This window comes from Watersipora subatra, chromosome 7 (genome assembly GCF_963576615.1).
Source record: "Watersipora subatra chromosome 7, tzWatSuba1.1, whole genome shotgun sequence".
NCBI lineage: Eukaryota > Metazoa > Bryozoa > Gymnolaemata > Cheilostomatida > Watersiporidae > Watersipora > Watersipora subatra.
Window position 1 is genome coordinate 2,519,030 of NC_088714.1, and position 26,440 is coordinate 2,545,469.

General features: G+C 37.1%; 2 protein-coding genes across 4 annotated transcripts; both read left to right on the forward strand.

Annotated features, from left to right (window-relative positions):
* Positions 1-4,341: 4,341 nt before the first annotated feature.
* On the forward strand, positions 4,342-16,860 carry LOC137399420 (high-affinity choline transporter 1-like). 3 transcript variants are annotated; one of them, XM_068085520.1, is made up of 9 exons: positions 4,342-4,505; positions 4,599-4,749; positions 6,591-6,746; positions 7,333-7,481; positions 7,804-7,968; positions 12,996-13,125; positions 14,574-14,791; positions 15,623-15,821; positions 16,378-16,860. In XM_068085520.1, exons 1-9 carry the CDS (start codon positions 4,356-4,358, stop codon positions 16,743-16,745), a joined length of 1,686 nt encoding a protein of 561 aa, XP_067941621.1. In that variant the 5' UTR covers positions 4,342-4,355; the 3' UTR covers positions 16,746-16,860. The 3 variants fall into 3 exon arrangements, with proteins under 3 accessions (XP_067941621.1, XP_067941622.1, XP_067941623.1); XM_068085521.1 differs by having other exon boundaries at positions 15,623-15,732; positions 16,378-16,567; XM_068085522.1 differs by lacking the exon at positions 15,623-15,821 and having other exon boundaries at positions 16,378-16,543.
* A 1,217-nt stretch (positions 16,861-18,077) lies between these two features.
* On the forward strand, positions 18,078-23,715 carry LOC137399938 (countin-3-like). Its single transcript, XM_068086204.1, has 7 exons — positions 18,078-18,196; positions 18,837-19,005; positions 19,669-19,804; positions 20,189-20,315; positions 20,802-20,886; positions 22,732-22,875; positions 23,048-23,715. The coding sequence occupies exons 1-7, from the start codon at positions 18,185-18,187 to the stop codon at positions 23,134-23,136; spliced, it is 762 nt and encodes a 253-aa protein (XP_067942305.1). The 5' UTR covers positions 18,078-18,184; the 3' UTR covers positions 23,137-23,715.
* Positions 23,716-26,440: the final 2,725 nt, after the last annotated feature.

Here is a 26,440-nt window from a genome sequence, read left to right on the forward strand (position 1 = left end):
ACTACTATATCATAATCTGCTTGAAAATACAAATTATTCTGATAAATTGGTTCACCAAAATACTTTTTACTATTGACATGAAATAATATGATTTGTCGGCAATATATGTGTGAGAAATCTCATGAAGATCAAGTATGATGCCTATTTGGCTTACTGCACGTAGAGACTGTGGGCGTTGTAAAGAGCATTGTTGTTACACAAACAATGTCTCTGTGATTTTGGCTAGACGTGTCTGTGTCCGGTGGCAAAGGTACCTCGACGACTAGAGACATCTCCAGTTGCGGAGAGTGATTTACAGTTAGATGTCATTCCTGTCATCATCAGTGCCTTTTTTGAGGATTGAAACTCAACCTGTTGTTTATGTGCCAGGCTGATTTTAGGGCTATAATTTGCATAAATTTTATCAGCTTTAGTCTATCCTGTTTTAATTGCAGTTATCAGCTTTGAGAGGGCCTTATCAGAAAACTCGTCAAGTGCAAACATGGAGAGACTTATAGCCTGCCTGTCTTTCTCGTGTCCTTCAGTTCACGAACTAATCTACAGCACAAGTAAGTCTCAGCGCTTCTTCTATTGTTTTAGTTAACTAGCCGCTCTCATTTATGCCTGTCCTTCGTTAAAATCGCTGAACTCTTTTCACTTAAAACATGTGGGGGCTCATCATTGCTCTCGATCTGTTCATCATCCTCAGTCAGAGGTTGCAGTGCACTCAAGTATCAGGGGCAGCTACAAGGTTGGTATGTTGAGGGATAGTAGGACTTCGCTTGTTGACAATTCCAAAATTGAATTTTGTAGATATGTCAAGGAAAACATGTAAAAAGTGTAATATCTCGCTTTTTACAAAAATATCAATTCGTTATAATGTGTGACTAGACACTATAAAATATAGAGACTAGACACTATAAAATATAGACTCAAGACTAGACACTATAAAATATAGACTCTAGACTAGACACTATAAAATATAGACTCTAGACTAGACACTATAAAATATAGACTCTCGACAAGACACTATAAAATATAGACTCTAGACTAGACACTATAAAATATAGACTCTAGACTAGACACTATAAAATATAGACACTAGACTAGACACTATAAAATATAGACTCAAGACTAGACACTATAAAATATAGACTCTAGACTAGACACTATAAAATATAGACTTTAGACAAGACACTATAAAATATAGACTCTAGACTAGACACTATAAAATATAGACTCTCGACAAGACACTATAAAATATAGACTCTAGACTAGACACTATAAAATATAGATTCTAGACTAGACACTATAAAATATAGACACTAGACTAGACACTATAAAATATAGACTCAAGACTAGACACTATAAAATATAGACTCAAGACTAGACACTATAAAATATAGACTTTAGACAAGACACTATAAAATATAGACACTAGACTAGACACTATAAAATATAGACTCTAGACTAGACACTATAAAATATAGACTTTAGACAAGACACTATAAAATATAGACTCTAGACTAGACACTATAAAATATAGACTCTAGACTAGACACTATAAAATATAGACTCTAGACTAGACACTATAAAATATAGACTTTAGACAGGACACTATAAAATATAGATTAGACTACCGAGTTCAGGGTATATACTATAAGCTCTATAGTGGGTACTATAGACTTTATACTGTACAATAACGACTAAGATATAAACATTATAGCACATGCGTTATAAATTATGTAATCTACATTTATAGTTTATATTCTAAAGTGTGTATTTCAGTGTCTGTTAGTGTATAGCATAAAGTCTATGTTTTATCAAATGCAATCTAGACTTATAGTCTATAGGTTGAATCAATAAATGTCACTAATTACTGATCAATAAATGTAGATGTAGCTTCATGTTATGCTCGGAATAATATCTTGTTTACTTGTTTAGTTGTCATTCATTAGAAGGATTTTTTGCCTTTATATAGCCTTGATATCTTTAGATGAACATTGTTATCGCTTTTATCAAAACCGGTTTGCCATTTGCCAGTGCAAAAGTTACATTCTTTATTTTCCTTTTGAAGTGCTTATTCATTCATTTCTTTTAATTATTTTCTAGACATTCTCATCAATCAATCAATCAATCTGAATCAATTTAAATTTTTATCATTTTCTTACTCCCTATTACTCTGAACTATACTTACATCTGTCCGTAAGCGCCCTCAAATTCCATCATCATAATCCACGTATTAAGTCCTGTGTCTACGTACTGTGTTTATCGGACAGATGTAAGTATATTTCAGAGTAATAGTAAGAGAATGATAGAAATTTAAGTTCATTCAGATTGATGAGATTGTCAAGAAAAGAAGTAGAAAGAAATGAATGAATGAATGAATGAATGAATGAATGAATGAATAGGCACTTCAGAAAGAAAGTAATGAATATAACTTCTCTACTGGCAAATGGCAAATGGCGCACCTGTCTTTTATACGCTTGAATTGCTATTTTAACAACAAGTCAAGTGTATCTGGTGACAGAAATATTTCATTTATGTACTTGTACAGAACTCTGTTAACCTGTAGTCCTTAGAATAGGTTTGTAGGGTCTGCCCATCTATAATAGGATCTATATAATATAATATATATAATACTTATAAATATTATATTATATATATAATATTTATATATTATATATAATATAATCTATGATTTTATTAGTGCTTTGATTAATCCTCAAAATCTTTGCGTGAAATTGTTCTTTTGAAGGTCGTTGATCAGATCTATGTAAAATATATTGCAATTTTTTTTAACATGTCAAGGTATAGAGTTAGATCATGTGCCGCGAGTTATCCCTCGCGTAAATCTTCATGTTTTGCAAGGTTCCCTCGTCATGGCGATTAGCGAAGGTCTGTCGACATGGATGAGTCTTCAAATGAGCCAGTGTTGAAGGTTGAAATACATTATACCAGTTCTGATCAGTTAAAGACATCTACAGCTAAATAGCTATCTTGTATACCTATAATACATCTCTCCACCAGGTCAGCTGAGCACCTGGTGGTTTATCATTAAGACTAATTGCGTGTTAAAAGCAACAAATATTAATATTTATGTGGCAGCTTTGAACTGTGTTTTAACAGCTATTAGGGGCCGACTGTTCAAAGGAGCTGCTATTCAATGAGATATTTATCGCTGATGTACACTGTATATCTGTTTGAGAATGGTTTTAATGTAAGATTTCAAAGTATCGGCAGCGGAATGCTAATGCTTCTCTGCCAGCATCAGCCTTGCAAGGCTTTTCTCAACCAAATAACTACAGCCTAGAGAAGTATCAGTAATCTATATATAGACATACACTAGTACTATACTAATATATATAGAAATACACTAGTACTACACTAACCTATATATAGACATACAATCATACTATACAAATCTATATAGACATACACTAGCACTATACTAACATCCTCAGGCTGTAGACTTGAACTGATGAAGTCTACAGCCCGAGGATTGCACTAGCAGGAAACTGTCAGTAGCTGAAAGATAAGTTAACTATTTAATTTTCTAATTTATACTGCTCCATCCTATGTTGAGCACTCTGACTTTAGTTCTTAGTATGATACATTCAATATATATATATTTATACATAGTAATAAAAAGCAAGTGCAAAAGCATATAAAAAGATAACTCTACACTAAAAACCTGAAAAATAATTAGTGGAGTATGAGATATTTGAAGAAATATTAAGAAGAAAGTAAACTTTTAGTAATTTCGCTCTAAACTTGTTTCGTGCGATGCACTCATCAGACGCGGTTGGACTACAATTGTAGTCCAACCGCGTCTGATGAGTGCAACGCACGAAACAAGTTTGGAGCGAAATTACTAAAAGTTTACTTTCTTCTTAATATTTCTTCAAATATATATATATATATATATATATATATATATATATATATATATAAAACAAGTTATAAAGCAACTAAAATTCATTGCACTACAATATTGTTTCGTATGGTTTACAGTAAAATCGAAAGCTGATCAGTGCTTGCAGACACAGAAGAAAACATTTATTGTGTAATAACACATAATTTGTTTAAACATTAGGCTTGACTCTTGGTAGCTGATACGTACAACTGCATTAACTTAGTATGATTGTAGCACCTGACGAGTGTGGTTTGCTCAGATTTGAAGCTGTGCTTTCGATTTCTGAGGATAATCTAAAATGAATGAAAATTTTTGCTGCAACCTTCCCTTTTACTGCTGCCTCATTTGTTACATATAAAAGCTGGTTTTCTGTGGTTTGCTCATACCTGATGATCTAATATATTGATCTCTAGTAACATGAACACTTTTATTGCAGGACTATTAGACAGAGCTGCTGATAATGGTGGAGAATGTCTGGGGACTCGTTGCTGTCCTGGTCTTCTACGTGGTGATATTGGTAATAGGGATCGTTGCTGGCAGGAAGGAACTTTCTAGAAAGTCAAAGTCCAGCACTACTGAAACTATGCTAGCGGGTAGAGGGATTGGCATGGTGAGCAGATAGAACAAGTTGTTAGTATGTCGTAGAGCTTGTTCTAATGCCTTATTTAGCAACACAGAGTATATTTCACTCGTTGTATTTCAGTTTGTAGGAGTGTTCACCATGACAGCTACTTGGGTTGGTGGAGGATACATCAATGGTACTGCAGAGGCAGTGTATAAGGCAGTGGAGGGCAATGGCCAGGGACTAGTTTGGGCACAGGCTCCTGTCGGTTTTTCTATCAGTCTCTTCATTGGTCAGTATTTTTCATTGCCCAGTACATTTTATTGGTCAGTACTTTTCATTGGTCATTACATTTCATCGGTCAGTACATTTTATTGGTCAGTACTTTTCATTGATCAGTACATTTTATTGGTCAGTACTTTTCATTGGTCATTACATTTCATCGGTCAGTACATTTTATTGGTCAGTACTTTTCATTGATCAGTACATTTTATTGGTCAGTACTTTTCACTGGTCAGTACATTTTATTGGTCAGTACTTTTCATTGGTCAGTACATTTTATTGGTCAGTATTTTTCATTAGCCTGTATGCTTTATTGTTCAGTACTTTATATTGGCCAGCACATTTTATTGGATTGGTCACTACGTTTCATTGGTCAGGACTTTTCATGGGTCAGTACGTTTCATTGGTCAGCACCTTTCATTGGTCAATACCTTTTATGAGTCAGTACTGTTCATTGGTCAGTACATTTCATTGGTCAGTACTTGTCATTGGTCAGTACATTTTATTGGTCAGTATTTTTCATTAGCCTGTATGCTTTATTGTTCAGTACTTTATATTGGCCAGCACAATTTATTGGATTGGTCACTACGTTTCATTGGTCAGGACTTTTCATTGGTCAGTACCTTTCATTGGTCAGCACCTTTCATTGGTCAATACCTTTTATGAGTCAGTACTGTTCATTGGTCAGTACATTTCATTGGTCAGTACTTGTCATTGGTCAGTACTGTTCATTGGTCAGTACCTTTCATCGGTCAATACTTTTCATTGGTCAGTACTAGTGCTGGGCGCGAGAACTTCTTGGCCAACGAGTTTAGACTCGCCCCCTTCTGTTTGAGTTTTTCGAGTATCGGGTAGCTGGTAGTGCTTGGCACGAGTTCTTCTTGGCCAACGGATTTTTTGGGTATCGGGTTTGTTGATACGGGTTTTATGTCTCAAATTTCCAAACATTAAACATATCTTAAAATTTCCAAACATTAAACATATTCGTGCTCGCAGCATTAACAAACGGGTTGTTAAACAGTGGTTAGAGCACAGGGTGCAATAGACCGAGTTTTAGTCTACTCTACTAGACGGGTCCGTGTACCAAAACGCGAACTTGCGAGTCAAAACCCGAACCCGCAAGATCGAAATGCTCAAAATTTCTACTACCCGTGACTCGCGAGAAGATAAACCCGTGAGTTCACCAAATTTTATTACCCGTGCCCAGCACTAGTCAGTATCGGCCATTGGTCAATACCTTTCATTGGTCAATACCTTTCATTGGTCAGTACATTTTATTGGTCAGTACATTTCATTGGTCAATACCTTTCATTGGTCAGTCAGTACCTTTCATTGGCCAGTACCTTTCATTGGTCAATACATTTCATTGGTCAATACTTTTTATTGGTCAGTACATTTCATTGGTCAATACCTTTCATTGGTCAGTACATTTCATTGGTCAATACCTTTCATTGGTCATTACTTTTCATTGGTCAATACCTTTCATTGGTCAGTACTTTTCATTGGTCAGTACCTTTCTTTGGTCAGTACCTTTCATTGGCCAGTACCTTTCAATAATTAGTTCTTTATTATCTTATTTCTTGTTCAGTGTTTCAGGGTAAGCCTCTCCATTAGTCAGTTTCATTAACCAACATCTGTTGACTGTCTCTTATAACCATTTAAAAAGTTGCTTCTCAGAATTGGAGTAATCTACCCTCTGTTTCTGTAGTTAGTTAACTGTACGCAAATATTTTTATGGACAGTCATAACTAAATCAGTACATAGATCAGAGCCTTTCAATTAGTTTTCATGTTTATCACTGATAGAAATTCTCTGGTCTACTTTGGTCACAATTGGTGGGGTTCCTTTCAGCCGGAGTCTTCTTCGCTAAGCCAATGAGAGAAGCAGGATATATGACGATGATTGATCCTTTTCAAAAGAAGCTTGGAGATTGGATGGGGGCTGTACTCGTACTGCCAGCGGTATCTGGTGAAATATTTTGGAGTGCATCAATCTTATCTGCTTTGGGTAAGAAATTACTTTAGTCACAGTGAGAGGGCTGGACCAATCAGGAGAGACACCAAAAGCATAACCTTTGTTAAAGTCTCGCTAAAGATTGTCATAAATGTTTTCAAGAATGTGAGTGCTTCTCTCTTTCAAGATAGCTCACGTTACCAAAGATTAATTCTGAGAGCTATGTACATATGAGCTATGGCAATAACTTTGTCAATTTCAATAACTCTTGGCTGCGCGTATACAATTGTTTTTTACTCATTTCTTGGAACGATGTCCGGAGAGTGGGAGATAGTTAGGCCAGTTATAGCCAAACCTTCATCAATCTATCACACCAGTAGTCTACAAGATCATAGAATGCTATCAGTTTAATAATCAGTGGGTAAATCTTCATGGAGTTGGAAAGACAGCAAGCATGATAATAAGATTATATCATTATTCTGTAGTTTTCCAGATATTATAATTTTTGCTTTCAACCATTTGCTCTGCTTAGCTTCATTTCAGGAACTGCCTTGGTCGATTATAGGTCATGACTCTCCGTATTTCAACGCTGCTTTTTAACAACATTCATTCCAACATCTGTTTTAACCTTCACTTGTAGGCTCCACTCTGTCTGTCATCATCGGATTAGAGTTGTGGATATCGGTGATAGTATCTGCGTGCGTTGCTCTCCTCTATGTAGTCATTGGAGGGCTCGCTTCCGTTGTCTTCACTGACGTCATCCAGCTATTCTGTATTGCTGTCGGGTTGGTGAGTCTGTAATCATGTACATAAAACAAACAACTGATAGCTGATTCCCCGGGTACGCTAGTGATTCCCCGGGTACGCTAGTGATTCTCCGGGTACGCTAGTGAAACTTAAACTAAACTTAAACTATAGAGCCATTGCATAGAAATGTTGAAAGAGTGAAATTATTACTGCCAATGCTAACAATAGGATTTGAGATTTGGTTTGTGTTACCATGACATGAGAAATCCATCAAATTGACATGATAAAAGATATAATAATGTGTTTTAGTTACTCTTTAGTGTCGATATGAACGCCGCTTCAACATGGAATGGGGCTGTTTCAGGTCACGGCCATTCCATTTGCTATGCAGCACCATGCAGTCGGGGATGTATTTGCCTCTGCTCCAAATTCTACAGTACCAGGATGGTTGGGTCATATTGAGGGCAGAGATTGGGGACTGTTTGTAGATGACTACCTTTTGCTCATGTTTGGAGGTATTCCGTGGCAGGTGAGAGAAAACAACTACACATCTATTACCTCTGTAGTACACTATTACCTCTGTAGTACACAGAGCATGGAGTATAATAGATGTTATTAGTAGATATTAGTTTTCTTGTAACTTGAAAACTTATGCATGCTTGTCCACCAATCTCAACAGACTCTACTAGTTTGTGTATGTGCGCTCTTCTGACTTGATGCCTTGTGGCAGCGGTTAAGCTTTCATAGGAATGAAAAGGCAGCAATCATAATAAATCATGTTTTTGGTTGTGGAACTTTATAAATGTTTCCATTTAGATTCACATTTGCTTGTTCCATTCAACACCTCACAACTTATTCAACTGCGATTTTAAAGGCTACTCACTTTTGTACATTTCAGCTTAAACGATGACATGCAAAATCTTAACACTTTTTTTACAGTTAATTGCGATTATTAATTGTATCCTAGCTTCAAACTTCGAGATCTGTTACTCTTACAAGTGTATAAGGCTCACGTACCTTGCTATTGCTTAGTGCTCAACTAATCAATCACAATCAAGTATCAACACCTTGTAAGAATAAAAACATTGTTGTCTGCACGTGTTGTGAAATCATGGCTGATGGGCTGATGTCAAATCATTTAGCTGCTTGTGGAAATCTTTTACAACTATTCAGTTTTAGATTTTGAACAAACAATTTGTATAAGGTGGAGACAAAACAGATGCTTCATATTATTATCTATAACTCCAACTTTGTCATTGTGCATGTCTGTCTGTTAGTCCGAGTAAACGCTATACATTTCCACGTTTTATGGCCGATTACGACGAAACATCACACGCATTTGCTCCGTGCCTTCAGCCAGGTCGTTAGAATATTTGGTTTCCAAACTCTGTCTGCTTCCTGAGAACCAGCCTCTACATCTACCGGCTCTCTGATTGGAAATGAACAAAATTCAGGGCATTGTCGGGCATACTACTCAATATAAATATGTAAACTCAGGGCATTGTCGGGCATACTGCTCAATATAAATATGTAAATTCAGGGCATTGTCGGGCATACTGCTCAATATAAATATGTAAATTCAGGGCATTGTCGGGCATACTGCTCAATATAAATATGTAAACTCAGGGCATTGTCGGGCATACTGCTCAATATAAATATGTAAACTCAGGGCATTGTCGGGCATACTGCTCAATATGAATATGTAAACTGAAAAATTATTATCTAGGAACTGAAGACAATTGTTGGTGTTTCCACGTTTCTTTAAATCTCTTAAAATGCTAGATCCCTGATGACTTATAGAGCAAGTGAATGTTGCACTGCTGCTCTAGTATTGCGAAATCTATTACTGTAGACGCTCCTACAACACAAAAAATCCATTCTGAGAGCATTTACAGAATAGGGATTTCCTGGCGTATGAGCAGTAAAATTAACGTAAATTGCCTAATCCGTTTTAAGATTCTCCCAACTCACCCCTTTGGACCTTCAAATAGGAAACAACTTAACATACCTTTTTAATTTAAAGTACAGTAACTGGTATTATTTGTTCGTATCAACAACTTCTCTCTTTTTTCTTATTACTTTTACTTGGTTTAAGGTTCATGATTACAATAATTTTACGTTAAGGTAAGGGGGCTGCACACCTTCAGTGTCAATTTAAATGGAATTTTTACCCTTTGTTTCTAGACAGCAATATCTACAGTGGAACAAAAAAATTGTATACATCTCTGAAATAAAACAAAAATGTGTATTTACTATTGTAAGAGCGGTGTGTCTCTGTTCATCCGTCCGTTTTCCTGACGCCAGGGTTAGAGGTTAAAGGTTAGAGGTTGTGATAAAAGATTAATTTCAATGAGACTCCAACTCGTGACATTTAGATTGCTAGACCGACACTCTGACACCTGCATCAAACGACCAGCTTTTATTATTTCTGAATAATTGAGCAGATCGTTATTCTCTGTGCTTTATCAACACACCTGACGATCTCTCATGGCACCTAGACTGACAGGGTACTAGTATATATAATAGAGATAGCCTATACGTTGTTTTTATCAGCAAGAGAAAAAGATATCTTAAAGCTATCTTAAAACTTTACATAAATTCTTTACATTAAGTGGAATTTATGTCATAGCGGCTATACGTTATAAGAGGTTCAAGTTATAGGAGCGTCTACTGTATTTCTTGATAATTTGCTAGATAATAGCGCGTTGACCTCTAAAACTACATTTTGTAGCATTCTTTTTGCAACTAGTGTGAAGCGAAATGTAGCAGCATGGTTTGCAACAGGGTATTTCATACTCAACTCACATGTGTACACACATGTTTTTCCCCTACTTGAAAACATTTATAGCTTCAACAAGCTGGCTGATGACGTATGCCTTCTCCCATCTGGCATTGTTTACAAACTCTACTGCAGTTACTAGGTGCTTCAACCAATCACAATCTATTATCAGAATGTTTATTGCTTCTATTAGTAATGCACCAATAAGCTAATAATAATGGCAGCATGGAATGACGTATCGTGGATTCGGTATATCGGGTTCATGACCTTAATAATGGAATGGTTGTGCACAAAAAGGAAAAGGCAGTAAATGTACAATAAAAGAAGTGGAACTAATCACAATTGTATACCGATGATAATAGTGTTACTACTGTTATTATTAATACTATTATTGCTACTATAGATGTAGTGGGACAATCATGACATTTGACCGTGATCAGAAAACTCTAGCCATGCACTGCAAAAATAACTCGCTCGTAGAAAGTCCACGTGCAAAACAAATTTTCCACCCCAAGTTTTGCAGAACTACCGAGAGGTCTGACAGCCTTTTTAATTTTCTCATGGTATTCCAAAATAATGGCTTCAAGAACAAAGTTTAGTTATATTTTAATAATCTGTACATCAGAAGAGTGCACATATATGTACATCAGAAGAGTGCACATATATGTACATCAGAAGAGTGCACATTTATGTACACCAGAAAAGTGCACATATATGTACACCAGAAGAGTGCACATATATGTACACCAGAAGAGTGCACATATATGTACACCAGAAGAGTGCACATATATGTACATCACAGATGCGTATATACTTTTATGTCATTAGCTAACTTGTTGAGATTGGTGAGATTGGTAGAAAAGCATAGATACCTCATTTCATCATATTACATGAAACCTCATATGTAAATTAGCGTAAAAAACTTTTCTGCCAACAGGGTATTAGAATACTTTGTTACCACTATTAGATAAAAGTTTACTAAAAATCAGGAATAGATTTAGTCTCTTGAACCAATAAAGTAAATTGTAAACCAAAAATTATGTGTTAGTTATAAGAATGTGTTACAATATTTTTAATTGCTTATAAAACTAGCTCATTGTGTGGTTTTAGTGTTTTTAAGAAGTAAAATATATGGTGTGTAGCCTTTAGCGACATGAACTGAGCTCGATCTTAATTGACGTATTTTCATTTTTTATCCGCGTTTTGCACAATCAGAAGAACACTCAAGCGAATTTGGTACGAAAAATACTTGAATAAAGTTATAAAATATGTTAGACAAGTCAGTATACTACAGAGAAAATATGTTAGACAAGTCAGTATACTACAGAGAAAATATGTTAGACAAGTCAGTATACTACAGAGAAAATATGTTAGACAAGTCAGTATACTACAGAGAAAATATGTTAGACAAGTCAGTGTACTACAGAGATAATATGTTAGACAAGTCAGTATACTACAGAGATAATATGTTAGACAAGTCAGTGTACTACAGAGATAATATGTTAGACAAGTCAGTGTACTACAGAGATAATATGTTAGACAAGTCAGTGTACTACAGAGATAATATGTTAGACAAGTCAGTGTACTACAGAGATAATATGTTAGACAAGTCAGTGTACTACAGAGATAATATGTTAGACAAGTCAGTGTACTACAGAGATAATATGTTAGACAAGTCAGTGTACTACAGAGATAATATGTTAGACAAGTCAGTGTACTACAGAGATAATATGTTAGACAAGTCAGTATACTACAGAGATAATATGTTAGACAAGTCAGTGTACTACAGAGATAATATGTTAGACAAGTCAGTGTACTACAGAGATAATATGTTAGACAAGTCAGTGTACTACAGAGATAATATGTTAGACAAGTCAGTGTACTACAGAGATAATATGTTAGACAAGTCAGTATACTACAGAGATAATATGTTAGACAAGTCAGTGTACTACAGAGATAATATATTAGACAAGTCAGTGTACTACAGAGAAAATGACAAAAATAGGGGCAAAAAATATTTTTAGAAATGCTGGATATGCTTAGAAGTTGTGTCCTGTTTTTGCATCGCATTTGCCCAGTCCTAAAGGGCTACAGAACAGTAGAGATAAGATAACTCCATATCATTGCTTAGCTATACTGTACATTCAACACCCCTCACACCACTTACGCATGACTAGTAGAAAATCTTAAACATTAGCTTCACCACCATCAGCCTATCAGCATTCACCACTTCACCCATAGGCCAGAAAGGTCATATTTTAAAGGGCTATCATTACATTTTTATCACCTGTCACTCCTTTTTGCAGCCATCCCTCCTTTTGTCACCTGCCACTAATTTTGTCACCTGCCACTCCTTTTTGTCACCTGTCACTCCTTTTGTCACCTGCTACTCCTTTTGTCACCTGCCACTCCTTTTGTCGCCGCCTCTCTTTTTGTCACTTGTCATTCCTTTTGTCACCTGCCACTCCTTTTGTCATCTGTCGCTTATTTCATGTCTCTCAATTGGTTACCTTTAATCCACTTGCCGCCTTTGTCACCCAATGCTTTTTTGTCATCCTTCAGTTTTTTATAATATACTAGTCCTCCTACTACATACCAATCCTTCTGTCGCTCATTACTTTTCTGCCATCTGTCGCTGTTCTTGTCACATGTCACTTCTTTTGGATGACCTGAATGGCCACCCAGAATCAAACCTTTTGTGTCACTTATCACCTAGTGGGGTTCTAGTATGTTTGCTTGTGATTCTCTAAGTTTGTACATCTAACCATTTTGTTCAGGTGTACTTTCAACGTGTGTTGGCTAGCAGATCCCCTCAAGTAGCGAGATCGCTATCTTTTCTGGGCAGTTTTGGTTGTCTCATCATGGCTGTTCCTCCCGCACTGATTGGGGCCATAGGATATTCTACAGGTAAGACAACTCTTGCTCCTCATGTATAGCTATGAATTAGTTGTTTTCATACATGTAGTTCACACCACAGGAGCTGCGACACCCTCAGAGACATGATGTAACACATGCCTTCATGCCTTTTGATGCAAGAAATAGATGTCGGTGTTCTACAGGGGTCTCATATTGCTCCAGTATTATTTTTAATATATAAAAATGATTTTTTCAAACTTATTCTCAGAAGCTTTGCATATACCGATGATACTGTTTTTGTGAGTCATCACAAAGATGCGCAACTTATTGAGGCAAACTGCAATCTCATCATGCAGATTATCAGCAACTGGTGTACTTCAAATCACATGACAATCAATTTGCAAAAATGGCATTTTCTTTTTTATAACACTTATGAAAACCTTCGAAATAGCTTCACTCTCAGGTTTAACAGCCATTCTATTACTTGTTAAATGTTAGGATTTGTTTTGACAGATCAACTTTCTTGTAGTCTTGTTGACACTATTTGTAATAAGGTCATCAAGTCATTAACTTCCTCCAGTTTTGGAGGCCATACATAAACTCAAAATCTGCCACTGCATTTTATTATTAATCAATTTATTCTTTGCCAAATTATTTATGGTATACACATTTAGTATAATCTAGTTCCAAGGTATGTCACAAATGATTTATTTTTGTTGCAAAAAAGAGCATTTCGACTAATTGCAAATCTACACTATACTCCAGCATATCTTATTCCAACGAATGATATTTCCAAATCTTTGCTTCTTCTTACTCTACCGTATGCTGAATGCTTATTTTACTTCAATTAAAGGTTTCAAGATCATTCATAGTTTGTGTCCTCATTTTTACATGACATTTACAGGTTCTCAACTCATTTTAACTTAAGTGATATGATCATATTGGATACAACATCTAACCACTATTTAAAAAATATCATTGCTAGCTGCTTTAACAATCTTCCACTTAATATCAGTTCTCATAGTACAGAAAGGTATTTTAATCAGTCTATGTTAAACTATTGATTCGATTTTAGTGGCTAACTGTTGCCCTTTTCTTCTTTTTTCTTATTATTGTTATATGACATAATTTGAAACAACATTTCTATTTGAAATGAAATTACTGCCAATAAATAATATATAGATCAGTGCAAACAAGTGACAGACACGATAGAGCATGTAATCATCCAAATTGTTTTATAATGATCATAACAATGAGCAATAATAACGTCTGTCTTTCTGTTGTAAGGTATGCACTTTCTTTATTAGGTCTCGGCTATGTTTGTACGTTATGTTGAGTCCCTAAAGTGTTTTTCAAGCAGAGCACACTATTGTCATTATTTATACATTAATAGCATTCAATACCTTAAGGTGCTGACTGAAAGCTTTAGGCCTGCATGACAAGATGTCAATCTGCCTGAATTGTTACTTTATTTCGTGTCTTTTTCGTTTTAACCTTAGACTGGAATCAGACATCCTACTCCGGAGCTGGGGAAGACGGGACTGTCAGCTCGTCGCTTGTGGTGCCACTCGTGCTGCAGTACTTGACTCCGCCAGTAGTTGCTGTCATAGGACTTGGTGCTGTCTCTGCTGCCGTCATGTCATCAGCTGACTCTTCCATGCTCAGCTCTAGCACTATGTTTGCTCAGAATGTTTACAAGCCTGTCTTCAGACCACAGGTTCGTTGTTCATCTAACTACTATCTTTTGCCTGTTTCATTATTAATAAGTTTCCATAGAGTGATGATGTAGTGACACCTGGGTGGGCCAGTGTGGAAGCGCTATGCTGGGCTGACAAGCTGATCAGGTTTCCATAGGGTGATATAGTAGAGCGGTGGTTGTGTGACACCTTATGTCACGGCGTATGTTTGCATATGAAGCAACAGGAAAGGAATTTGCATGTGCAGGTACAACGCCATTGGTCGCCAAGGACGTTTCTATGACACAAAGATGATGCATCGCACAGATGTTCCGCTTCCAAACCGCGACTCTGAATCATGAGCAGCACACCGTCACCATATGAGGGTGTGCTGCTACTCCATCGTTGTATGGAAACTTATTAATATTCACCAGCTGAATTTACTAATCAGCAGTCAGATATCAGCCAGTCAGCTTTCATTGTAGTAAAACATTTACCTCGTTTTTCTCACACTTTTTAACTATTTCTGCATTGCAAAGTTCTTTGCTATGTTCTATCATTCATGATGATTCAGTGCATTATTTTAACTTGTAATGTGACTTTTTCTTTATAATATGTTCCTGGTTCATGTCATGCTGAGAGCATGAAATTAGGTGTTTAATATAGAGGTAAGTTGCTTACACTATAATATATAGTGTAAGTTGGTCAACTTCAACTTGGTTTTAAGCGCCTTCATTAGTAGTTGAGTCATGCTGATTTGGGTCAGCATTTAAGATGGAACTGCTTCCTAACCTGCAAGTGTACTTTATTGGCTATAGCTATCTTACATTGAACTTTCCAGGTACTTACAATTCTGACACTGTTTGTTACAGGCAAGTGCGAGGGAGGTGATCTGGGTAATGAGACTGGCTGCTGTTGCATTCTGTGCAATCGCTACTGTTCTAGCTATAACCATCAAGACTATCTACGGATTGTTTGTCATGTGCGGTGATTTTGTATATGTTATGCTTTTTCCTCAACTCGTCTGCGTCATGTTCGTCTCTCATTTCAACACATTTGGCTCAATAGCAGGTGTGCTATACCTTCCATAATTCTCCTTATGCATTATTTCTAACCTGTTTGTTGTTTTCTATGTTGTTGTTGGTTTATGGCTCATGTTTCTGAAGCTTGTAAATTAACTTTTCACCCTCAGTGTTCTGTAGTTTAGTGACAAGGGTAGACATGTGGTTCAGTGACAAGGGTAGACATGTGGTTTAGTGACAATGGTAGACATGTGGTTTAGTGACAATGGTAGACATGTGGTTTAGTGACAATGGTAGACGTGTGGTTTAGTGACAAGGGTAGACATGTGGTTTAGTGACAATGGTAGACATGTGGTTTAGTGACAATGGTAGACATGTGGTTTAGTGACAAGGGAAGACATGTGGTTTAGTGACAAGGGTAGACAGGTGTAGGTTAAAATTGAGCACGAGTATGACATAGGTTTGCAGCATGAAACAAGTGGATAAAATTAGAATTGAATTGTAATTCATGTAAAATAATTTTAAAGTTGAGATTTGGGATTATTACTGTTATTTAAAAGTTGTTCATATGACATAAGTGAAACTTGTATTATCTGTTGCTGCAGGGTTTGTTACGTCTCTGATTATACGTGTACTGGGAGGAGAAGCTCTGCTTAAATGGAGGGCTGCAGTTGCCTTCCCCTGGTATGATTCCTCAGCCAATCAGCAGTATTTCCCGTACAAATCTATAGCGATGGCAGCTGGTCTAATAGTCATGCTAGCCGTCTCCTATCTGACAGACTGGCTTATGAACTCCGGACGGCTTGATAGAAAATGGCTGTGTATGATAAACAACAGGCATAGAGAGGCCAGCACAAATAAGAAAGCTAGAGGGATTAACAACTCCTCATATTGTAACTCTGACAACAGCCTATCTAATAAAACTAGTGAATCATTTGTCATTGAAAATGGTGTACAATCAACCAAACTTTAGTCTATTCTGTCAGATTGCAAAAGCAAAGTTTAATGTTGTCTTCACTGCGCGTAAGTTAACACAAGTCATGAATTCCAAATGTTCTATCATTATAAACACAAGTGTCTTTGTTTCATGTACAACTGATATCTAACTAGAGAGCTCTAGCTTGGACCACAGACTTTTTTACAAATAAAGTGCAAGTTGTGCTTCGCTACTTTGTGTTGTACTCTAACGACATATTATAAACATGCCTATGATATCAATTCGCTCTTCTCATCTTATATACATGATGTTCTAATATGAAGACCTCCTTTTCAAGGCAATCTTAAGCTAACCATTTCAACACATGAATAGCCTTTACTTCTGCCTTTGCCACTTGGAGTTAGGAAGCTGCTGGCATGTAATCTTTGCATCAACAGCTCATGTTTGTGGCAGTTGTCTTGGCTCACTAGAGTGAACCCTGCTCAATAATGACAGTCACCATTGTATCATTACCCTGGAATACATAATAATAGGCTGTTAAAATCACTGACTCTGTTTATCATTGCAAATGTGTGGACGACTTCTGTTGTTTACTGTCTGGTCCTCACTGCATTAACAGACCTGCGCAGACATTACTGTTCTTACAGCGCGTGAATCATCATCATCTTTTTTTAACTGGCCATGACTGCGGAGGAAGAACTGCTGCGATTGGTCAGATGAGTTTTTCTAATTTAAAAAATATGACCTTGACTATTATCAAAAACTTGTCTTTAGTGGATGTAAGCCCCCAAATTTGGCTGTGATATGAATTATTTTGTATCAGCTGAACTTGGTTACAGAAAAGATTAAATACATTGATACCTTATGTATACTTATTGTCATCATTGTTAGCATAAGTTAAAAAATAGATTTCATTGCTTCATACATCCTGTACAAAGTTAATATTAACTATGTACTTGCAGACGTGTTTGCGCATCACTATCAAGCGCCATTTTGTTTTTCGCAAACTATAAATGTTTTGTAGCTGTTTTTTATGACATTTCTTTTCAACTACCTACTAATTACTAGAGCTCTTGCTGAAGGTACTGTCTACTTATTCCTATTTATTGTAAAATGTGAGACTCAGTCATTAACTAGAATAATCAGCCCCTGGGCAAAGATAAAATACTCACTAATGGACATGCATGTTGTTATAAGGGGGCAAAGACAACAGTGTAATCTCACAGGTTCTCCAACACAGACCTGACTTATTCCCTTATGAAGGGGGTGTGGCTCCTAAAATCACTTGCATGACCTTCAACCTCACCCTGTCTTACACTATAATTATCTTGAAATATCTAAAGAGTGATATGTATCTTGGCGATATCAGTGATAGATCACGCTCCATCACACTTGCGTATCATTGGAGGTCTTCTTAGCTTTTCACTCTGGACTCTGATAAGAAGTGCTGAAGACGTGATCCAAAGAGAGTGACCATGGCAAAGCAGGTACATCTAAATATTTTTGTAGATTGTCTCATAAATAATTTTTTCACAGATGAAATAAATGCTGTTATACAAAATATTTTAAAAGTCATTAAGCTTTCAATATTTCTAGGATTATGCTGAAATATTATAATTTGGATGAAATTTTTATATGAACTATAACCCTATCATTAAACTTTGCATGACGCTTTCCTCTGCTGTGAATGATATCACAAGTGCATAAATTTGTTGAGCAAATGCATCGGCCTTGGTAAGAATTAATTTGTAAATTTTTATAAGTCTCACATCAATTGTGCAGTATTCAATAAAGTTAAACGAACCATAATTTGTGCACAGGTGTTAGGCAAAAGTATAGAATAATTGTTTGGGAATGTGCAAAGGTTGACAACCGCTTATTTGCATTTGTTAGCCAAGTGAAGATAACTCAGGGTGTATACTAGTGTCTTAGACATGACATACATGTAGTAAATATGGTTTTAGCCAGTGTACTAGACAGGGTCTTGCAACTAATTAATGCAGTGTAGTTATACAAGGGCTGACAACTCATAGCATGCAAAAAATGTTAAGTTAAAGCCAACAACTAAGAGAATGCAAATGTTTGCTAAGCAAGGTGGGATGCAACTGGTCTGTTAAATATTTGCAGATAGCACTGGGAGTTGTTGTGGTGATAGCCTTAGTATTTGCTGCTGAAGCAGGAACTGTGGACAGTATCACCAACCAGAAGAGATGGCAGGGAGTTGAAGCAAATTTTTGCCCAACTTGTGTTTCTTTCTCTGAACAAGCAATCAATGAGTTGCTCAACATTATTCTGAGTATGAGACAGCTTTAGTGCAGCACCCTAGTCTGTTTAGAGTTGAGGCTAAAACTAGATCCCTTTTGCTTTTTTTGGTTCTCTCTTTCGAGCTTGCTCTTTCCTGCTTTGCTCGGTTGCTTTCCCTCATCCTTTACCTTCCCTTTCCTTTGCTTCTTTCCCTTGCTCCCTCTTCCTCCTCCTTCACTCTCTTTTTTTGCTTCTTTTCTCTTCACATTTCTTCTTTCTTTTTCTCTCTCGTTCCTCCCTTTTTCCTTTACTTCCTATTTTCTTTTCTTTTTTCTCTCATCCCCTCATCCTCCTCTCCACTAGACCCTCCCCCTTTTTTCCTTCTCCTTCATGTCTCCTTTTTTCTCCTTTTCCATTTCTCTCTCCTTCTCTTATCTCATTAGTTTCTCTCCCATTTCTATTTCCCTCTCCTTCCTTTGTTATCCTCCTTCTCTTCTTCGTTCCTTCTCACTGTAGATCACCTGATTCCATAATCGATTTTCAGCTTGCTCTCATCATAGCAAAAGAACTGAATAGCTTTTAAGAATGAGAGGACATGCCACCCATTTCTATGATATCTTCCTTTCATTTAAGCCTTTTGATACTTGCCGTCGACTTCATGCCATCGACACTTGTAGATACAGGAGTTGTGACTTCATGCCATCAATACTTGTAGATGCAGGAGTTGTGGGTGGCTGCAGCGAAGTTTGCAGTTTATTGGCTGACAAAACAGGAAGTCAACCCTTGGGACAAATATGTAGCTTCCTGTGCGATATTGTGGGAGTTGAAGTATTCAGCAATCTCATACAAAAGTAAGGCAAGCCTGTCATTTAGCCTTAGTTCCTCAGTTAGATGTTGACCTCAACTGGTAGTCAAACATGAATGAAATTTTTAGCTTAGTCTAAGTCAATGTGTTTTACTATGTTGCTCCAAACAGAGAGATTAGAATGACAGATGAGGTACTTTAAGGTTAATATCTAAAAGATGGGCCTTCTCTAGAATCTACATTCACCATGTACTTAACTATGGTTTCTACTAGCATGTTGCTTCTATCATCATCCCGAAGACAGTGGGGTAATATTGCAAGCACCTCAACTTGGTTTGTTGTTTTGGTCCACTGCCATAATAATCTCTGGTGGTAATATGCTACCACTCATAGGTCCCTGCTAATGCCAAATAAATTAACATACTTCTAGAGCTGACCTTGACCCGATATACTTCTGTGAACTGCTAAATATCTGCCCAGCAATGGATGGTGGGGACGCAATGATAGCTACAATCGGCACTTCTCCGATGAAGGGGCCTGCGGGAACAACCTTCAATGTTCGTATCTTAGCAGTTGCCATCTTACCTTTCTTAGCCTTTGGCATCATTATAAAGTTTGGTGTCTTCAGGGTAGTCAAGCTTTGTGGTTTATTATTTACAAGTTGTTTCTCCATGTTACACTCGTGCATGCCATTAAAACTACTACCAATAAACTCTGATGTACCTCCGACTGAAACTAAACTACTTGAAATGTGCTATCAATATGATTGCTAACTAAAGCTTTCTCATTACGCCAAGTACATGTTGGTCAATTGACAAAAATCTTAAAGAATTTAATCATTGCACAATCATAAGCTACTAGCATCTTTTAACTACTGGTATTTTACAAACTCGGAAACAGTGTAAGTACATGTCTGTACTAGTCAAATGCTGATGTCTAGTGACAGTATCATCATATGTAAGAGTATCTTCGCGAGAGTTCCTAGCATGTTTTTGTGATGTTTACAAACTGCAGACAAGACAGAAATTCTTTGGTTGTTGCAGGTGAATGTGATGATTGACACAGTGAATGGCACTGGTACTGGTGAAATGGATGTTGATGTTGAGACCCTTGATGGAGTGCCTTTGGGTAAGTGAAATGGTTGTTGATGTGGAGACCCTTGATGGAGTGCCTTTAGGTAAGTGGGACGGATGTTGATGTAGAGACCAATGATGGAGTGCCTTTGGGTAAGTGGGACGGATGTTGATGTGGAGACCATTGATGGAGTGCCTTCGTGTAAGTAAGATGGATGTTTATGTAGAGACCATTGATGGAGTGCCTTTGGGTAAGTGAGATGGATGTTGATGTCAAGACCATTGATGGAGTGCCTTTGGGTAAGTAAGATGGATGTTGATGTCGAGAGCGTTGTTGGAGTGCCTTTGGGTAAGTGAAATGGTTGTTGATGTGGAGACCCTTGATGGAGTGCCTTTAGGTAAGTGGGACGGATGTTGATGTGGAGACCGTTGATGGAGTGTCTTTGTGTAAGTAAGATGGACGTTGATGTGGAGACCATTGATAGAGTGCCTTTGGGTAAGTAAGATGGATGTTGATGTGGAGACCATGGATGGAGTGCCTTTGAATAAGTAAGATAGATGTTGATGTCGAGACCATTGATGGAGTGCCTTTGGGTAAGTGAGATGGATGTTGATGTGGAGACTGTTGATGGAGTGCCTTTGGGTAAGTAAGATGGATGTTGATGTCGAGACCATGGATGGAGTGCCTTTGGGTAAGTAAGATGGATGTTGATGTGGAGACCATGGATGGAGTGCCTTTGGATAAGTAAGATAGTTGTTGATGTCGAGACCATTGATGGAGTGCCTTTGGGTAAGTAAGATGGATGTTGATATGGAGACCATTGATGGAGTGCCTTTGTGTATGTAAGATGGATATTTATGTAGAGACCATTGATGGAGTGCCTTTGGGTAAGTGAGACGGATGTTGATGTGGAGACTATTGATAGAATGCCTTTGGGTATGTGAGATGGATGTTGATGTGGAGACCATTGATGGAGTGCCTTTGGGTAAGTGAGACGGATGTTGATGTGGAGACCATTGATGGAGTGCTTTGGGTAAGGGAAATAGACGTTGATGTGGAAACCATTGATGGAGTGCCTTTGGATAAGTGAGATGGATGTTGATGTCGAGACCATTGATGGAGTGCCTTTGGGTAAGTAAGATGGATGTTGACGTGGAGACCATTGATGGAGTGCCTTTGGGTAAGAGCTTTGGGTAGGAGTCGGTGTAGGGTAGTTTTATATTACTTTAGCCTACAATTAATTTTTAAAAGAAATGAAATTCCTTTAAAAAAGAAATGAAGTTTGTTTAAAAAAGAACTGGTTTGTTTGAAGAAGCAGGGCCGTTATATAAGAGAGCCATTTTTATGAACCCAACTGAAGTTAATAAATAACGGAATCGTATGACAGATTACTAGAGAGTGAAAAATACAACTTTACCAACCTCTAGGAGGTTTGAGTAACCACGGCTAACTATATAGCCTGCAATAGAAGAGCAAGGGCACTAGCCAACAAATTTTTTGGGTGGTATAGCTAGGTCTAATCGCATCCTGGTACATCCATAAGCACCTCTCTGCTTCCAATAACCTAAGTTATTAGTGCAGATGCATTTCATACGCGGGAGGCTGAGTTCATGTCTCATATAAGATTCGAAAGTAAAGATACTGAGCTCATAGCTGATAGTTTCTCAATTCACTACCAGTACATAGCTCTTTTGGTTCAGCTAAACTCACCACCTTGTAGTCTTCCTTTCTAATTCTATGTTAGTCTCTTCTTTTTTAGTTTTCATAGTGGCTTTCGTTGTTTCTGGGGCTTGTAGTTGATCTTCCACATGTACTTGAGAGCTTCACCAGTTAATAATAGAAATGGCATCTTTTTTATTTTGCTGCCAGCTGTCACTATTTATATTTTTTCATTTTCAGGCTCTTCCTTTTTACTGGAAGCCCAGGCAGCCGGGAGTCACTACAACGCCAAAGTACAAATAAACGCAACTCCTGATCCTAGTTGTGATCCTATGTCACAGCCCTGTGAGAACTGGTTGCCGGGAAACTACACCGTTACTGTTGGTACGATAACATTTGCTGTCCTAACCGTACATATGTCTAGCTACACTGTAATATTACTTGTCATTTTACCTGCATGCCGTTGTCCCAGCAGCAGTATGCGATTGTGTTTGCATAAATGAATGGTTAGCAAATAACATCCCCATCTTATAGCTGAATATAAATGTAATTTCAGCCGTGTGTAATGGAGAGTGCAACAGCAAACACCCCCACAGTCAAGTCTATGATGAGAAGAAAACCATGTTTACCATCACTGAGAATTAGATGGGGATTAAAGATTATCAGCAACGACTAATAACTAACTTTTCCTCTGGCTCTTTGAGTATGTTTAGTTACCCAGAAATCATATCAATTTCTTTGGATACGCGAGTTGATTTTTATAACGATGATGACAATTTGTAGAGTTATATAACGCACTGTCCCATTACATCCCAAGGTGGAAGGAATATTCTAAACTTGTTAGTGTAATTTTATTACTAAAACTAATCATTTAAAACTAAATTAATAATGGCTTTTGTTTGACCTTGAGAACCTAGCTATCTATCAAATACAGACGGTATATCTAACAACAACATGAAGAGTGCTATATATGGTTGTCTTTACAGTTGCAGTTGTTATAGGAACTACATTGTATAAAAAATATTTCTAACCTTGGTCTCACAAAAAACAAGTTTTGAAGTTTTTGAACACTGGTTACATCATAAGTTGGTCAACCTTGGCATGAGCCATGATGTGAACCATTTGTAAAGCTTCACACATCAGGTCATTAGTTCTCCATTGTTTAAATTTCACAATATACAGCAAACTTTTTTCGATCTTTCCTTCTAATTTTAAATATATACAATATATCTTTAAAGTACTTGAGAGACTTATCTTGTTTTCACACGTCAAAGATTATAATTTTGCAGCATCGTCTGATGGATTTAACCAATCAAAAATATGAGTTCTAAGCTAAGAAGTAACCTTTTTCACTTAAACCAGCTCAATCCGGTTTGTGTTTTATTTGCTACAGTGAGCACTCATTGTAGTTTAGTATAACAGATGAAAATTTAAATTAATTGAATCCTTAATAAAGTAAAATGAACAAAATACTAGATGTAAATGGAAAAAAATAATTGTATGATTGCCCATATTATTTTATATGAATTTGGTAGTAGTGCTATAAATCTATTGTGGTAGAGGACAAACTGGTACACAACAGTGGGATATTGGTTTGGCTATTACATAGCCTGTGAACATACTGGGTCTTACTAACTGTAGTTTTTTCTTATTTCAAGGTCATATGGATATTCTCTTACTACAGTATGTGGAAACATGACTACAATAACATATTCGTAGCAATATTAGCTTGTATGAAGAATAACTGTGAAGCATGGAAAAGGTGAAGTTACATTTCAATTTTTTTTAGTAATTACATGTATCAATAATCAATAAACAATGACAAATAATTCCCGAACAATGATTGACCAAGATTGACTAACTAACCTTGAGCAATAATCAGAAGCCAATGATAAAAAACTTGTAACTATAGAGCAGTAAAGAGAACCAACGATCATTGACCAATTAGCAGAAGCAAATGATCATTGAACAAGAACCAAATATTAGTGAGTGACAGCTGAGGAATGGTGGTTGACAGATAAAGAATGACAAACAACGATTAATGACTGATGACTGATAGTGATCAGTAGCCAATAGGTAATGACCAATAAACAATGATCAATACTCTCATCATTATAGCTAACTGCCTTCATTTTGGTCTCATCCAACATTTCTCTGATTCTCCCTATCTTCTCTCAATTGGAACTACAACAGTATTTCCAATTGAGAGAAGTATTTCTTAAAGCGAGTTACCACAACCCATCCTTTCAACATGTTCAAGTTACCTAAAGCTTAATTCAACAAATATGGATTTGTGTGGCGGCATTTCTGCTCTTCACAATACATCAGTGTTGGTGAGCCTTTGTTACCAGGAGATTCTGTCTCTGCTGTCTTTACTGTCTTGCTTGATATTGCTGCCTGTCGGCTTGAATGCTGCCGATAGTCACATGTTAGCACCATACAGCAAGGCTGCCAGCACTGTAGACTGATATGGCCAGTGAGTCAAACATGGTGGTTGCCTAAATGAACTCATGCATGTCAGTTAGATCATCTAAGCGTAAAATAGTTGCCTCTGCGCAACCTGCCTTCGAGTCAACATTTTGATACCAAGAACTTCTGGTATGCTCAATAGCTGAATGAACTGGTGAGAAAACCATAGCAAGATTTAGTTTCTTTGGTAGAACTGTAATCTCATCAGTTCTACAAATTCCTTTGGCTTCAGGACATATTTTTTAATACAATATAGGACTTTCATGCCCCGTCTCACTTCTCCCATCTCGGAATCACTTTAACTTATTTTTTTCACCATCGGGCTATCCTTAGCCTGTCTTGACAAGCTGTTGTTTTTGCGTAGTTGTCCCCTCGTCGAGCGGCGAGCAACAACAGCTTGTCACAAGACGTACTGCACCTGATGCATCAGCTGCACTTATAAGGAGTTGTTCTCTTCCGTCTACGCGGCTTGGCTGCGATGTTATTCCGGTCGCTCCATTGGTAATCATAACGGATTTCACGCAAAAACTTATGTCGAAAAATTAAGATAAGAACGTTTAACTGGCGACCCCTCTCTGCAGTAAACTTTATTAGAACTTGAGAACTTAGGCAACAACAGCGACTAAACATGTCGTTATTTGTGCGCTCAGTCAGTTTTATTTCTATTTTTGTATCAGTCAGTTTTATTTGTTCTTATGGATTTTATTTTAAGTTTATTTTATTCTTAAGTTCTACTAAAGTTTATCACAGAAACTGGTCTTTGGTTAAACGTTGTAATCTTTTTTTTCTATATAAATTTTTGCGTGAAATCCGTTATGATTACCAATGGAGCGACCGACATAACATCGCGGCCAAGCCGCGTAGACGGAAGAGAACAACTCCTTATAAGTGCAGCTGATGCATCAGGTGCAGTACGTCTTGTGACAAGCTGTTGTTGCTCGCCGCTCGACGAGGGGACAACTACGCAAAAACAACAGCTTGTCAAGACAGGCTAGGCTATCCTTTGTTCATTGAAGCTTTCTGTAGACATTTGTATCCAATTTTCTTTTTTATTTGTTGGTGCACGACTTGTCTCGCTTTGTTCCTTTTTTAAGCTTCGACAGGTGCCCATCTTTTGCATTGAACTAGTTCTAGAGTTTTCTATTTTGGTTTTAACTTATGTTACTGGCAGTCAAATACATGGTTTCTTTCAATGGTTTATACTTCCTTTTCTAAGTAGATTGCTTCCATTCCTTATTTCTATTCATCCTTCTTTGCTTAGTCTTTCAGAGCCATTTTGTTCAGCTTTCTTCTTGATCTGGTACCTGTTGACTTTAGCCTCGGTGTTCATTTGGTCATCGAGAAGAAAATGGAAGGGAGATAGAGAGAGTCAACTATCAGCACTCACGCCACTCACCAGTTTGATTCTGCAACACACAGCGCTGATTTTCTGTCAATCCTCTTTCTTCTTACTAGTAGCAGACCTTTTACCGACTGTCTG

Excerpts from the sequence above, each read along its gene's own strand:
- LOC137399420 (XM_068085520.1), top strand. The coding sequence starts at position 4,356 with ATGGTGGAGAATGTCTGGGGACTCGTTGCTGTCCTGGTCTTCTACGTG. Across the intron at positions 4,506-4,598 it reads CGGGTAGAGGGATTGGCATG|TTTGTAGGAGTGTTCACCAT; the intron begins GTGAGCAGATAG and ends GTTGTATTTCAG. Across the intron at positions 13,126-14,573 it reads GGCCATAGGATATTCTACAG|ACTGGAATCAGACATCCTAC; the intron begins GTAAGACAACTC and ends TTTTAACCTTAG.
- LOC137399938 (XM_068086204.1), top strand. Across the intron at positions 19,805-20,188 it reads TTCAGCAATCTCATACAAAA|AGCTGACCTTGACCCGATAT; the intron begins GTAAGGCAAGCC and ends ACATACTTCTAG. Across the intron at positions 20,887-22,731 it reads CCTTGATGGAGTGCCTTTGG|GCTCTTCCTTTTTACTGGAA; the intron begins GTAAGTGAAATG and ends TTTCATTTTCAG.